Source organism: Vanacampus margaritifer, chromosome 3, assembly GCF_051991255.1.
Source record: "Vanacampus margaritifer isolate UIUO_Vmar chromosome 3, RoL_Vmar_1.0, whole genome shotgun sequence".
Classification (NCBI taxonomy): domain Eukaryota; kingdom Metazoa; phylum Chordata; class Actinopteri; order Syngnathiformes; family Syngnathidae; genus Vanacampus; species Vanacampus margaritifer.
The window spans coordinates 16,123,549-16,140,271 of NC_135434.1; the positions used below are offsets into that span (position 1 = coordinate 16,123,549).

The window sequence follows — 16,723 nt, forward strand, 5'->3', positions numbered from 1 at the left end:
CCCAGGCTGAGCTCCAGCGAACGTGGAGGACGAAAAAAAAACAGTCATTACCAACCTTAAATTTAAAAAAAAGGGAAACAGCTCAAGCTCCTCCTCATACTGTTTTCAATGTACTCTTTGTATTCAGGTACCGTACTAATATAAACCAAAAAGCAAATGTGCTTATATTTTTCCGTAAAAAGAAAAGGGTTTTGTGTGCTTATATTTCCTTTAAAAATATATTTCAGATAAATGTTTGGATATACAGTACTATTAAAATATGTTGTAATGTCAATCGCAACTATGCTCCCCAGAGGCATGATGTCCCAACAGACGAGATTAACTCATCACTAAAGACTGTGATTAACACATACTGTTGACTGTGTCCTCACTTTGACTGACAACATCACACACCTTTACAGGTAAAGAAAAAAACATTGGGTAATTTGCCCAATCGTAGTGAAGGTTCATCAGAGCTTTAATGGATCGTGGGGAGAAAAAAGTTGTATTTTTTATTGAAGTACAATCAAAGACCCGTTTTTATGTGTAGACATGTCAAAATCTTCACTAATCAGTGACATGCAACTTAAACTTTAAATTTAAAAATGAATTATCATCAAATTAGTATCATATAAGACGATGCATAATAGTGAGCTGGCACCGGGTAACCTGAGGACTATTTGGGGCGTCCTTTTACCAGCACACTTTGAATGGTTTAGGCTACAACAGGATGAAACTCCATCTGTGGGGGTTTAATATTTAAAGACATTGGAGAGTTTGGTTCCCCGCTCAGAGAACCGGATCAAATCTTGCTTATTCTCATGGTCAGTACACAAGTTCCCAAACTGAAGCACACAAAGGAATTACTTGGAGAACAGGTAATCATTTTATTTTGAAACTACATAACTATTCTGATTCATTTATAAGTGGATTAATGATATTTATTGATAAATGTAAAGACGGTGACTAGACATTCAGAGTCGTATTAGAGATTTTTGGCTAATCTGTCTGTGCGACACGATGGACAGCAGAAAAAGTGCTTTCAGGATGACGTAAATATTATGCTGATATTGTATTGAGAGTTTGACTCTTTAGAGTTTTAATGATGTCAGTTTATTTATATCCTATCTGTATTATCTATCTGTAGCTGTTAAATTAATTTTATACAAAAATAATTGTATGTACTGTACTGTGTATTTTGTACAGACCCAGTCAATTGAGTTACTGTGCATGCACACTACATGTTGTGGGAACAACTCACGTTTGCTTTCAAAATGTATGTAAACTCTCCCGGAGCTGACACTGGGTCCCTCACAGTGACCTTTCTGGGAAAGAAAGTAGGACGACATCACTCTGTGGCCCCTGCAGGCAAGAAATGTGAGTACAAAACTACCAGCAAATCAGAGGCATGCCAGCACAAACATAATATGTTGTTCTATGATAGTAATTAAATTGTATGTATTTCTAGATTTAAAAAGAACTTGGCATTTTAGGAAACTAAATCACTAACTCCACCTCTGTTTGACCTTATAATTCAGTGAAACACTAAACCTCCATTCAAATCACCCTTACTTGGTCCGTCTGTATATTCTGCTCATCTGAATTAACATCATTCAAATTTGCATCCTATTTTCTAAGGTGCCTGGGAGGGAAACAAGCCATCTACCTGCCCAGAAGATCCCACAGAATCCCCAAAACATGGATTGGTCCAAGTGACGAACCACGACCTGGAATTACCGGGAAGCGTTCCACAGTTTCTGGATGAGCGCTCATATCAAGTAAAACCCGAGAGGGAACAAACAACACAGCAGGTCAGTTATGCATACTAATCATCATCACATTAATTTAACTCATGAACCCACAAAGAATGAATATGAAAATGATATGCTATATGAATCTCTGTGTCTCCTTTGAAAGGTGTTTCTGGAAAGGAAGTAACACCATGACGACACACCCACATTCCTGACTGAGGAAACAGTGAGGAGGGGGAGGAAAGAACATTTTACAATGATGAAATATGCCAATAATCACTATATTAGATATGGAAGGCCACAATTGTGGGTTACTTTCAAAAGGTTCAAATAAGCAGATCATTTTGACGTATTATACAATTTGCAACAAAATTGACCTAATGAGGATTGCGTCAACATGTAATGCCCAATAATTGTAATAATTGTACACTATACAGTATAGCCAACCCTACTTAAGAAAATGTATAATAAACTCACAACACAGAGCTTTAAAACTGTTTTTGATGTAAAACAACTCAAATAAAAATCAAAATTTTCCAGTGGCTGTCACATTTAAAATATTACATGACATGCAATTAAGCGACATGTGGAAACAAAATAACAACTTTGACAGATAACATATTTGACAGATTCATTGATGTATTCTCTTACATTATGGTTGAATATATATATATTAGTAAATATTCAGTCTAACTTGTGTTCAGGCAGTGTGGTTCCAATTCCCACTTAGCATGCGTAAATGGTCGCCTGTCTCTCTATTTGCTTTTTTATTGACTGGCGACCAATCCAGGACATAGTCTGCCTTTCACCCAAAATGAGCTGATAGGCTCTAGCTCCAAGCAACCCTGAACAGAATGAACAGTGCAGTCATCGGATGATTACACACAAACAAGAAATGACTCCCTTACGTTGACAGCAGTTGCAACACTGCAATGATTGATCAAAATGTTGTGTAATTTCAAAGATTGATAAATAATTCAGAGAATATACAGTATGCAATGTAGTCTTGTTCTCAAAACAACTGTATTGATTTTTTCGGTTTGTGTCACTCCGACAGAGACGGATTTGGGTCAAACAATAGAACCAACATAACACCTACAACCAGTGGCGTACAGTCAGGGCCAGCAAGACCTTATGTGCTGGCACTGTCATTTGTCAAACCAATGTATTTATTCCCAACGGTTTATTCTATTCATTTTGGAGTGTTTCACTTGGCAGCATTGCTTTTTTTTTTATTATGTAGATGTTCCTTTTTTTTCTTCTTTTTTTTTGTCCAATCAGATTTCAGTCTTTGCTTGTTGCCACATCACTCTTACCTTCAAATTCAGTAGTGCTGGCCAATGTAACTTAAACTTTCAAATTTGTCCTTGCATTGATGACATCAACATTTTTCCATCAACAGTACAATTATATACCATTTTCTCCCAAAATCAATAAACGATAAGAAGAGTGCACTTTATTTGGAAAAACAGTGAATTTATTTAATTTTACGGACTGATATGACCTGTGTTCATTGTTGACCGGCAGTGCTTGCAAACAATGGAGAGCTGTGTTCTCACTCATACTCACTTGGCCATCCTGACGGTGCTGGTGTGGTCCTGTGTGGCATCTGATCAGGGTGCTGATTGCATGCAAGTGGGCGTAGTTTCCATGTACAGTATGTGTACAGAGACACACAATAAGTACATTAGAAGAAGACGTGGTGCAAGGGTGTGTGCGTGTAAATCGTGTGCACCAACAAATCAAAATGCAAACATTAATGGGATGGTCTGTTCAAAGGATCAAATATCATTACCGGAACTCTGAGAGAAAACCTGGACATCTACCAAGAGACGATCGAAGAGAGAGGAAGCACCAAGAGTGCTTTACAGTACTAACAAAACTTATCTTCTATCATGCAACGATTTGGGTAAGAGTGCTGTGTCTGCTGTCTGCAAATACACCGAAAGTCACAAATTTATGAGCGACTTCATAATGAAATTATGCACTCTTATCAGTTCACATTCTGTACATTGTCAATAGTGCTGAAAACAGTGATTCACATGTTCCAGCTTTTGCTGCCTACAGGGTTGCAAGGCTCAGTCGCAGAACATTATACAGCTGGAAGAGCAGAGTCAAGAGGAGGAGTGAAAGCGTCATATGAGGAGGCGCTTGTGCTTCAGTCTTTGACCAAACTACAGCGTCCTCTGGTGGCGGAAAGTTTGTATAGACGTAAGAGCTTCTTTTTTTTTGTAAGGGCATTGTATATGGTAAAATGTATGTTTACTTTGCACGGAATTGTTATTGCTCAAAGTGTGATTTTTATTTTATTTTTTCATGGGTGCCCGAATCTCTGATCGCAACTGGGTGTGGTTAACCTAACTACATTTTCACTATATGAACTTCTTCATGAGCTTGCAGTGAGATGAAGTTAGTGACGCAATGTTTTATAATTGTTGACTCTAACAGATATTGAGGAGCCTAAATTCCTCAAATATACTGTTAGTCCACATTTTATATATTATATACTCCGTTGTATGTTGCAATCAACAAAGGGTCTGACTATTGGGCCCCATTTTTGTACCCAACGCAGTTAGAAATGGGCATTTGCGCTGTTGTGGGACTGAACACAGCCAACTTGATTCCCAGTCAATCAAGCGGCTCCTTAAATTCAGCACAGGTGAGGTATGTGGTCTCTATTGCGGACCCCAAATTGATTCGCTGGAATCACATGCAAAGTAGCATTACTGCAAGAAGATGTCTGTGATGTAAAGCTGGCCGCTGCCAAGTGAGCACTTGGAGACCGCCTTCAACGCCCTGCATCTATGTGACAAAATAATGATGTCAGTTTTTAAACCGAGTTCACACACACCTGTTATTGAAAATAGGACCCTTGATGTGTTTTGATAAATCACCTGGACTCAAACAGGATCTCCACTGGTGGATGTAATAACCATGAACAAGTCAAATTAAACTTGATGCCAGAAATAAATACTTTAATAGATGACATATAAAAAATAGAAATGCATTTACAGTAAAAACTATTTACAAAAAATTCCAAATGAAAACAATACAAGTGGGAATATAACATGAACCAATTAACCTATGAACCTAAATGAACAGATATCTGTTTCTTGCTGTGTACATAGAATTTTTACACTTTTTGACATGCTATTGACGTAGCGTCAGCCCGCTGGTGGGTAGACAGCCGTACCGGGACTAACGGCCTTGGGGGAGGTCATCATTGCCCTCCCTTCAGGCTGACGCTCAGTAAGATAACGAGGATCCACTGTCCTCTTCAGGAGTGATCGTATAGTTTGTATCCCGGGTGTAGGAGGGAGAGGCTCTGCTTGTATTAGATTTACAGAATGGCTAAGTTTAACAACTCGGAATCTAGAAAAAACTAACACAGTCCGGGCCGGGATTCGAACTGTAGGCACAATGATTTATTGACAGAGACATATAAATAAGACATATATTCTTATATTCAGACAGTTTCAAAAACCTTCACGGACGGGAGGAGGAAATGGCGACCGGTATTGTAATTTACTCTGAGCGAAAGTTTGAGCTGAGTCCAGCGGCATGCTACGCGCTGTAGCTTCTTGCTAGCTAGCCCGCTAGCCTACAACCATAATGTGAGTTACACCTTCCAAACAAATCTTCCTCCCACCAATTCAGTATTAAAACATCATACACAACATATACATAGCTAAACTTTTGATTAGGATAAAAGTTCATTTTGCAGTTGATGACTCTATCCATCTATCTATCTATCTATCTATCTATCTATCTATCTATCTATCTATCTATCTATCTATCTATCTATCTATCTATCTATCTATCTATCTAGCTTGAGCATACTCAATATTGGAGTAATCCAAAAGTAGTCCAGTTACATTACTTTAATATTATGGTACTTGGATTACGTTACTACATTTTCTATCAGGTAACTTGTAACTGTAACGGATTACATTTTAAAAGTAACCCTCCCAACCCTGGTCACGGGATGCTTTTAAATTTGCATAAATGGCTAAATTAAAACACATCGGTATAAATGTTCATTTCTGATGATAACTTTGTAATATTAGTTTTCAATATCTATCAGTAGACTTGGAGTTCGACTCCTGGGGCTTAATTTTCCTGCCCATCAAAAGTCTAGTACAATGCTCAGTCTAATTGTACACAAGAGTGGAGTTTGCTTTCTTTTGGTATTTCTGCACCCACCCAAAATAGCGGCAAAAGAGGGTGATTTTAATGATAATAATCATGCATTCAATAAATTGATTTCTATAATGGCTCTAACTCCGGTCCTGGAGGGTTGCAATCCTGCAGGTTTTGGAGGTTTCCCTCTTCCAACACAAGCTGATTCCAATCAGCAGGATTGTTATCAGGCTTATGCAGAGCTTGCTGAGGATCTGATCATATATCAGCTGTGTTGGAGAACGGAAACATCTTTTAGCTAGTCTAAAATTTGCTCTACTTTCAACCACCAAATGTGTCGGGGTTATGTAGAAGAAAACAACCTTTATCCACCGAAACACCCTGCATGGCACAGCCAAACTCCCCAAAACACTAAATACGCCAGTGTTTTCACCCGAGCGCTCATGCGCTGTCTCCAAAAATAAAGCCCCTATTGCCTTGGAGGCCTACCACGGCCTCTTCCCCTGCCTTGTCCAGGTTGAGGCCCCCGTGCATTTCCAGGAGGTCGATTTCTTGGTCCAGGGGCCCGGGTCACCACCCCCCTGGGATTGGAAGCAGCCAATGACACATCTTTTTGCAGGTTAACCCCTTTTCCATTGGCTGCTGTGCCTGGCTTCATTCTTGGAGATTTGCTGCCCTTCTCAATGACAACTTCTGAAAAGATTAATGGAGAGTACAAAGAGGAAGCAGAAGGACACGCAGATGACAAATATTTAGCAGTGCGTATGGTGTGTGCGTGTATACCAGGTGGGGGTGGCTCTTCCTCAATCCGAGGTGGTATCAAAGATTTGTCTGGCAGCAAGTCCTCCAAATCTTTCATGACTTGATTAGTGCTGTCCTTGTTATTCCTGCGATTCTTCTCCTCATCTCGAGCCTTACGGGTTGACCAAATTTTTGACAGTTATTTGTTTGTTTCAGCTGGGAATAATCAACTAAACATATGAAGAGATTGCTAATACTCACCATTTGCATCTTCTTTTTAAGGTCTATGTTTGCTTGCTGATATCCTTTTGACACTGAATTCAGATAATAGATGGCCAGCCTGTTGTATAGAGTTAAAATAATAATAATAATAATAAAAACATTAAATGGAGAATAAGAATATACACTTACTCCGCAGTAAAATCCAATTTAAGACGTGAAGGTACCTTTGCTATGTTATATATGCTCAGTTTTCTAACATGGTGGCATGTCTTATTTATTTGTGCAGATCTTATTAGAGTGTGCAAGTATACCTTATGGTGCATATGTTCAGTATTAGAAGCACACATACATAGCTGTAGTGATTTACAGGCTGTTCAGTGTTCTATCCGCCCAAAAAGTTTAATTGTACTTTTTTATCGTGCTTATTAGGCGGGTGAGCTGGAGCCTGTAACACCATATAATGTAATCATTTCCTCAACATGAAATAACACTTGAAAATGTAATTAATTTTTCACTTAACTCGATCAATGTAATAAATAAAAAAAATCCTGACTGATATTGCAATAAAATTAATACAAATAATGGGGATCTTTTTTCCCTTAAAATTAAAATAGTAAAACTTGACAGATTATGTAATATATATGTTCAGTCTAAAGTTCTACATTTTGTTTCTTTGAGAATCTAAGACTGTTATAATATATATTCACAGCAAAATTTGGTGTAATATTTTGTTTTTTGTTTTACAGTGTATTTTAAATATTGTCTGATTTGAATGGAGGTTTTGCTGGAGTTATTTGACAGAGATTATTTAATTACTGGTACATCAAATCTGCAGAGAGTCAATCAAAGTAAGCTCCGCCCACTTGATTAGAACTGCTCTGTCGCGAAGACTAACCTAAATTGTGATGGTACATTTCATTTGAACTTACACCATAAGAAGTACAGCAGGCATGATAAGTCCAGGGTTGGTGGCATAGCCAAAGATGTTCCCAATGAAGGAAGGAAGATCCTGTTCTATAGTCTCCATGACCACGTCATACATCTTCTCTTGGCCACTACAATGATCAAATAAAATGTATTTTTAGTTTATCCTCTTAACCTTTAAAATTCATTCAGCACTTTAATAAATAACGATCCAAAGCGTATTGGCCATTACTGACCTAAATGGCCCACAGTCAAATGATGGCGACAGGGTCATTATAGTATAGACCACAGGCAACAGGCTGAGAAAGAGAACAAGCAGCAGCAGACCCATGTAGAAATTGTTGGAGCGTGAAGCCTTGAAGACTCGTTCATGAGGAACATTACAGGCCATCACAGCCCAACACTGATAGTACATCGAAAACAGGAGTCGCAATACGTTCAGACCCACCAGCCCTGGAGCATAAAAAGCACCCATCCTAAAAGAAAAATCTGGGTTAGCAAAGCAAATCCTCATTAGAATGCTGTAGTGTTATGAATGTCAATATCCCCCCCCCCCCCCCCCAAAAAAAAATTCACCATATCATTCCTTGATTGAAGATGAGGCCCAGCACATTTCCACTGATGTCAAACTCACCATATGAAGGCTGGAATAAACAAATTGCAAACCTTTCAACACAATTTAAACCACTTAAACATGAACCTTCTCCCTGAGCACCTGTAATCAAGTGTCTCACTTCCTGTAATTAAGTTTGCAGTGCAGTGCGATGTTTCACTCACTGCTTGGGATCATCTGTCTTGATGACCCACTTGAAGGTTTCATGTTAACTTGATGCAATAATGTGATGTACTGCACAAGCTTCAACTGTACAGTACACTATTAGCATAAACATAGTAAGACCCCCCCCCCCCTAAAAATAGAAATAGATTTGCTGGTATAACTGATTAGTTTGAGCGATAACTGCATTACTAATTAAAATGATGATGCACTAATAAACTAACCACCAGAGGGTGCTAGAACTATTCATCCAGCCATCCATTTTCTTAACCGCTTGTCCTCACAAGGGTCGCGGGGGTTGCTGGAGCCTATCCCAGCTGGCTTCGGGCAGTAGGCGGGGTACACCCTGAACTGGTTGCCAGCCAATTGCAGGGCACACAGAGACAAACAACTATGCTCACAATCACACCTATGGACAATTTGGAGTGTTCAATCAACCTGCCATGCATGTCTTTGGAATGTGGGAGGAAACCGGAGCACCCGGAGAAAACCCACGCAAGCACGGGGAGAACATGTAAACTCCACCCAGGAAGGTCGAAGCCCGGACTCGATATCACGTCCTCTGCACTGGGAGGCGGACGTGCTAACCAGTTAGCCACCATACCGCCGGCACTAGAACTACACAAATGGAATACAACCTCACCTTTTAATATCATGACATGACAATGATGATATTGTGGCAATTTTAATATCGCGACATTGTCGTTATTGTTACATCCCTAACAAGTAGATGACGACACATATCGTGAACACTCACAAATCCGGCCTCCAGGTCCCAACACCAACAGTAGTTGAGGAAGCGGACAATGACAGCTCGTAGGAAGTCCCCAATCAGGATGGTCAAGTAGTTCACTTGCATGTCAGACACAATCAGCTTCACAAATTCCTACAAAGCAAAAATAAATAATAAGAACAAACAGAACATAAGGGTATTAGTATGAGGTCAACAGTATCTGTTATTCCTGACTATGCCAACTGCAGTCTCCCAACACGGTCCCCTGATGACATCAGCTGGGTGGACATTAGGAGGAGGCACGTCTGTGGTGTTGTAGTAGCTGGTGTAGTTGCGACGGTACTCATTTAACGCCGACTCAGTGGCGTTCTTGATCGCCTTCTCACTTTCCAACTAAAGAATAGAAAGCGTAGGTATCAAATGTAACATATAGTACCAAATTGTTCTTTAATTAGTCTTACAAAAGGGGGTTATTTTCCTATAATTTATAAATAATCACAAATTATTTTTGGGTCAATGTTGAAATGTTCTGAAGCTTTTGCCATGGTGAGACCACTAGTTATTGTTTTTTCCCCCCGAGTTGGGGAAAGAAGGCATTAGTATCTATTACAGCAAGGTTTATGAAAATGCTGTTTCAACAAACCTTATATGTGAAAGAAAATCACTGAGAAAATACTGGGGTCAGCAACCTTTCCTGTCAAAAGAGCCATTTTAGGCCAATTAAATAACCAAAAATCTGTCTGAAGCCGCTAAACATTTGAAGATTGCGATGAAGGAAGCAGTGAGTTGTACTGAGGGCCTAAGAGCTAATTAGAGCGGCACCACAGCACACAAATATGCAGCATCCAATACTTTGACATTCATTTTCTTCCACCTTTCGTCTTTAGTTTTTTTATTTTTATTTTGGTGTGTGTAACCTTTCATACATTTTTAGACTTTTCTGCCTTTCTCTAAAATTTCTGTCATTATTGGCAATTTTATAATTTTATGGACATATTATCATCATTTTCTGCCTCTGTATTTCCTTTTCTGAAACGTTTTATTACTTTATTTTATTTTATTTTATTTTATTAATTTGTTAAATATTTTTTCTTCCTTTTTTGCCAGTAATGTTTTTGACAGTTTTGTGGACATAATGGTATTTTTTAAGTTCTAGGAAATTTTTAGTTATTTCATTTTTTTTAATCATCTTTTTCTGACAACTTAAAAATGTTGAACATTTTGGAATAATTAATTATTCTTTTTTTTTTTTTTATCTAAATCATTAATTCATTTGAAAGATCATTTTAAAATAAAATATTGAAATGATTAATGGAGTAGCAAAATAATTGTAAATTAATTTGACAATTGACTAATTGTTGAGTAATCAAATAATCAAGTAATCAAATAATTGCTGCACCGCTACACTGAATCGAAACCGTCCTTGTATATATATATATATATATATATATATATATATATATATATATATATATATATATATATATATGAATTTCTAGTATTTTTTTTTTTTTAGGGAGCCACAGGAGAGTTCCTAATGAGCCACATATGGCTCCAGAACTGCTATTCTCACACTACTACATTAGCCTCACCTTTGCAGTGACCTCATCAAAAAGAGCGAAAAGGAAGGTGTAAAGATTTCCCAGGAAAAGTGCAAAGATGCGTCCCAGTTGCCACTTGAGAGCAATTCGAGGGTGGTAGTCCTCTAGTTCAGCAATGGTTTCAAAAAGTGGAGGACACACCAAGCCCAGCAGAGACATCACAAATTCCACCTGATGGATGTTTTATAGAGGGGTGTTACTAACAAATGCCATTTGTCATCCCATCTCAAGGCTGTAGAAATCCAGAAGTCAATGTCAACCTACCTCATTCTTTTCAAACCAGGAGAGTTCATCGTTATCCATGTCAGCAAATTCTTGCGAGCGCTTCACCACAAAGTAAATGAGGTAACCACTGCCTCCAAGGCTGCACAGGATCAGAACATTGGCAAGGACCCGGAGGAAGCGACGAAGGTGGATGTTCTCATCCTTCTGGTTCTCCTGTTCATCTACAATGGATTCCTAGGGTTACATTAGAGCAAAATTACTTCAGACCTGAGACAAAAAATGTTGATGTTCATATCAAAACGAGACACTTTTTCCATAAATAATATTTCCTTTACTTTGACAGAAAAAGAAGCATTTTCAGAACTGATTTCACATTTTCCCTTTGTGCTCTCACCTTGAAGCTGGTGGTAATGGAAGCATACTTATTATCTGCTGTCTCTGGATTTCCAATGAGGTAGTCCCAGCTGGTGAACATTTTCCAGCTGAAGGTGAACTCTCCCTCTTCAGCACCGTCGCCTCCTTCGTTTGAGTTACGAGCCATCCTAAAAAAAAAGAAAAGAAATAAAAACAAGACAATAATAACGTTTCCATTTTTATTTAAATGACTGCAGCAACCAAAAAGTGCCTGCAATTGTGTGTTTCCTACGTTCTAATCACAACCATCAAGCTGTATCCAAAGATGCCAACACCAACCAGCAAGTATGAGAGGGGAAGTCTGAACTGCAGCACACCAAATGTTCGCTTATGGTCATAGAATCCGTAGAATAAAAAGGAATATTTGCAGTAACCCTGTTAGGAAGATCAAAGGGAAATAAAACACAAATACATTACAAGATTACAGGCGCAAGAGTGTATTTGTGATGATGATTCATTTGTGAGACCAGAGATGACGGATGTTGGACCCAAGAGAAGACCTGGCTCATAATTTCATGGTTTCATTTGATGGGGTTGAAGTCAGGGCAAGTTGTTGAACCTTGAACCTGGCATTGGGCTACAGCAGACATGGGCAAACCCCGGCTCGCGGGCCAAATACGGCCCGTTATGCGTTTCAATCCGGCCCGATTGGATGTACGCACTTTGTCCTCAGCACGTGACAGGCAGCAGCGGCTATCATGCAGTCGCATGTGTCACACGTACTGTGGGCCCGGGTTAAAAATGGGTGGGCCAATGGAAAAAAATTCTTTAACTTTACGCCTTGAATTGAAATCTATTAATAATAGATGCAGTCACCAGGTTTGACAGATCACAGTGTATGTGCTATTATAATCTATTTACATTTCTCCTCCCACTTTGCCAAATAGTGTGTAAATGCCGCATCTTGCATTTTCATTGAGGCAAACGTACTACCTGGATTAGGGCTATTTTATAATAATCATAATAATAATACATTTCATTTAAAAACAGCACCTTTCAGAACACCCAAGGTCACTTTACAAAGCATAAAAACACAGCAAAAGTTGAGCTAAAACAATAAAAATGAAGCTATTGGAAAAGCTGTTTTAAATATGTGGATTTTGCACATTTGAAAAACGCAGTCCTAAGTGCACACTATAAGTAAATTGGGTTGTACATTTATCTGTGTGTTTTTACTGTGCTATGAGGTCCAAATGCTCCTGGTCCGGCCCATCTGTCAAAATTTCAAACCCATTGTGGCCCGCAAGTCAAAAAGTTTGCCCACCCCTGAGCTACAGTCATGTTTTGACCACAATATAACCCGCGTCAACAACCAAAAAGAATAGAACTGTTCAATGTATCCAACTCTTAATTCATTAAAAGTGGGTGATTAAGAGGTGTGCCAAAAACAAGCATAAATAATAACTCCAAGTATTTTTTTATTCTTTTGTGTATTATGTCTGAAAGCTAGATCAAGACCGCAGATAAATTGAACAAAGGTCCTCACACCAAAATCGAAGAGCACAGAGAAGTCCATAGCTTTCGCCTGCTCCTCTCGGGGTACAGTTTTCCTGGGAATGGAGCCATATGGTAGACCCATGAGAATCTAATACACATAATAAGGTTTGTCAAACAGGAGGCAATTAATAGCTTTGTCAAATATAATAGAACTGAAAGAGTTTTACCTCAGGGAGGACCACCAAGCCAAACATGAACCCAAACAGGACCAGGTTCAGGCCATACATCCACCTCAGAAATATGAAGTAGGATGCCACAGAGGAGCCAAAGTGACCTATGGGCAGATTTCACACTTTGTGGATGCAACAAAACGGTAATGCTTTGCTTGCCGTAATTCATTATTTCTAAAAGAATGTCCAAATGGTACCAACTTTCTACGTCCTTTATCTTCCTCTCCCAGGGGATGCAGGCTGTTTTGAAGTTCTCAAAGTCACGTTTGAACTTAATGAGTTTCTAGGGAGAAATGTTTCAATATCATCACACCACGAACCAACAACAGCTCTAACCATCAACAAATGTACAAACTAAGCCGATTACCTTCGTCATCATGACTTTAAATGCATACAGTTTCCTTCCCTTTCCTTTCCCGAGGGCTCCTTCAAACTTTTCGATAAACTCCTGTGCCTCCCTGTTGGGCAAGCGCAAATGTCAATCACTTGAAACTGAGAATGCTGAGAACAGAGGGACAATCCATCAGTTAATTAGTGTTGAGATCGGTAAGTGAAATGAGAAGGATAGAATGAGTTACTTATGGATGATGGTGCTTGTAGATGGAATGACCAAAGCAGGCAAGCAGCCGGTCAGAAACCACAACACCATGCACGAAGCTGTGTCAAGTTCATGAAAAAGTTACGACAACTCACCTATCCTGTTCTACAAGAAGTTTATTTACACTGTCACACTAGCACAGAGCTTCTCAAGTATTTCTTTGTTATATATATATATACAGCATATATACTGCTATGTGAAAAACACTTATGTCCATTTTTGTCTTCTTTTTTTTATACATTTTTATGTTTTTGGGATGAAACTGAATGCAGACACCCCAAAAAAGTAAAAATGGAAAATAAGAAAAATAAAAAAAATGGACATAATAGTTAGTTTAGCATTAGCTCATCATTGCTGCTATTTAAAAACATTTGTCTTTTCTTTTATTTTTGCTTTTTACTTTTTACATAAAAATATAATAATAATAATAATACAATAAATAATAATAATAATAATAAAAAGACAAATGGACATAAGTGTTTTGAGCGAAGATGAGCTAATACCATTGCACACACTCTGACAATGAGAGTGCCACTGCCACATACTGTGGATGTGGAATTGCACTTTACTATTACTAGGCCAACCTGTGTGAGGACTGCACTAGCCACAAAAGAAATGTTAATCTACTAAAAATAAAAATAAAACTATTCATCTCTTTATATTGTACAAAATAATACAGTTTATGTTCAGTTCTTGCATGTGCTATTGTGATTTCAGCAATGTTACTGCATATGCGGATCTTGTTAGTATAATTGAATATGACTCTATTATAGAAAGTAATTGGAGAAACAAGTCACATATACCACATGCAGTACTGTACAACTAACTGGAAAGATCACATTACTAGCACTACAACAAGAGGATGGTAGAAATAGTATGCCTAACCTTTTTAGAAGCCTAGTTAGGGTTTGGGTTGTGAGGATAAGCGGTTCAAATAATGGACAGATGAATAGATGGATAAAAGAAACTACTTAGGGACTGAAGTTATGGTAAACAAATAGAAGACACATTTGACTTTGATTTCAATATAGTTCATGAAACTGCAAGAGAAGGAAAATGAACAGTTATAGCGACAAACAAGCTTTAATATGCACAGTCATCATCACATGTACAGGACATACGTGATGGTAGGCCACAAGAATTGCAAACGAGGAAGCAATACGACGGCAGGAGTTAAAATGAGGCGTTTTTGTTTTTTTGCGTTCTTTACTTGAGCAATACGAGTCTCCTCTTCATACGCCACGGTTTATTCCTTAATGTGGCAATCAGTTTCTTCTTCTCCTCTACTTCTTCCTTCAGGGCTGCCATCTCCCCTTCAGACAGAGATTCTTCATCAGAGTCAGAGGAGGAAGAAGAGCTGATGAAGGGAAAGAGCAGTCATGTGCCGTGTGTCGTGGCTTTTTCGCAACAACAATGACAATTAAAGACAAATGTAATATTGCAGACCTTTTACAGTGCTTGTAAAAAAAAAAAATCTAATAAACTATGTATAGTTGCATATAACACTATATCTTACTGTATATACTTTATAGTGTGGTATTTATTTACTATTTTATTTTTAAATAGTTTCATTACAATTTAGTTCTCAACTCAGTACATGCAATAGTCATTATTCCATCTCTCATGAAACAGATGGTAGATGGCGCTTTACAGAGGATTTGCCTGTGCGCAGCAATGAATAATGAATGAATGAATAATCAGACAACCGTAATGGATAACGGTTAACTTGCTGTAAAGTTTGCAGCAATTACAGCAACAACATTTGATGAGTTTGCTGACTGATCCAAACGGGAGTCTTACGGTACATTCATCGAGCATACTGAGCTTGAGAAAAGATGAAGAATGTCAGCAGCTACTGTACAGTAGGTGAGAGATGCTCTCAGAGAATATTGCACCTGCTCAACTTCCCTTTCTTCTTCTTCTTGTCCTTCCCACCGCCTTTATCATTCCCTCTTTTCCCTTTAGCATCTCCCTTCTTCCCTTTGTTCTGCTCCTCTTTGTCCTTTTTTGACACCGCCTTTGCTCCCTTTTTCTTCCTCTTGCGGTCCTCCTCACTTTCATCCTCGCTTTCCTCCCTCGCTGCTTTCTTCCTGGAAGCTTTAGAGCTTTTGCTTTTCACACCCTTGTTATCATCATCATCTTCTTCATCGCTGTCCCGGTACTGAGCTTTCTTCTTTCGTCCTCTCTTCGGCGGCGCCTCATCCTCTTCTTCCTCATTTTCCTCTTCATCACTGTACCGCTTGGCTTTACGCTGAGGTTTGGCTCTTCTGGTTTTAACTCTTCTCCTGGCCTCTTCTGAAAAGTTGAAATTCATTATTGGCAACTCAAGTTTAGAGTGACATGCGTATAACAGCATGTGTTTTTTAATGAAGTACACACTTTTGATAAAGGATTCAAACATTTTGTGTAATGTAAAATGTTTCCAAACACAGTTGTTGACAAATATAGCTGTTCAAACTGTACAATCTAGATTCAACATCCAACAACAAGTTGGAGTATCAAAGCATAGCAAATACAAAATCATCACACTCATAATAATATTCAATTTGAATTTAACAGCATCCTATTGAGAATCAATTCAATTTGTTTGCATTCTTATTAACGTATAGGCAGAATTTCTGACATAGCTCTTGTATTGGAGCTCATCAAATTGTGTGAGCGCAAATAAGGTGAAAACATGGAAATGACAAGCTTAGGTGGAAAGCAAAACTGACTCACCCTCACTTCCACTGTCATCTACAGCATCGACCTCCATACCAACTGGAACAAAAACAAGTTAAACAAATGCTCTCCATTATCAGTTGAGGCTGGTAACATGAAAAGTTTAGAAAGAAAGAAAAAACATCCTCACCGTCTTCAACGTCAATGGTTGCGTCATTTCTCTTCTTTGTAGGCATTTTGTGTCCGTCATTGATTGTGTATTTGACCCATTTAGTTATTCCTCTTCCGTCTA

General features: G+C 38.5%; 1 protein-coding gene across 2 annotated transcripts; it reads right to left on the bottom strand.

Annotated features, from left to right (window-relative positions):
- Positions 1 to 5,779: 5,779 nt before the first annotated feature.
- On the bottom strand, positions 5,780 to 16,723 carry tmc2b (transmembrane channel-like 2b). 2 transcript variants are annotated; one of them, XM_077561445.1, is made up of 20 exons: positions 16,622 to 16,723; positions 16,489 to 16,530; positions 15,666 to 16,065; positions 14,981 to 15,127; positions 13,540 to 13,630; positions 13,374 to 13,455; positions 13,170 to 13,276; positions 12,992 to 13,090; positions 11,738 to 11,880; positions 11,486 to 11,633; positions 11,131 to 11,325; positions 10,858 to 11,037; positions 9,500 to 9,658; positions 9,290 to 9,418; positions 8,334 to 8,401; positions 7,994 to 8,233; positions 7,763 to 7,888; positions 6,873 to 6,951; positions 6,654 to 6,783; positions 5,780 to 6,560 (listed from the first exon to the last, which is right to left on the bottom strand). In XM_077561445.1, the coding sequence occupies exons 1-20, from the start codon at positions 16,665 to 16,667 to the stop codon at positions 6,340 to 6,342; spliced, it is 2,832 nt and encodes a 943-aa protein (XP_077417571.1). In that variant the 5' UTR covers positions 16,668 to 16,723; the 3' UTR covers positions 5,780 to 6,339. The 2 variants fall into 2 exon arrangements, with proteins under 2 accessions (XP_077417571.1, XP_077417570.1); XM_077561444.1 differs by having other exon boundaries at positions 5,780 to 6,563.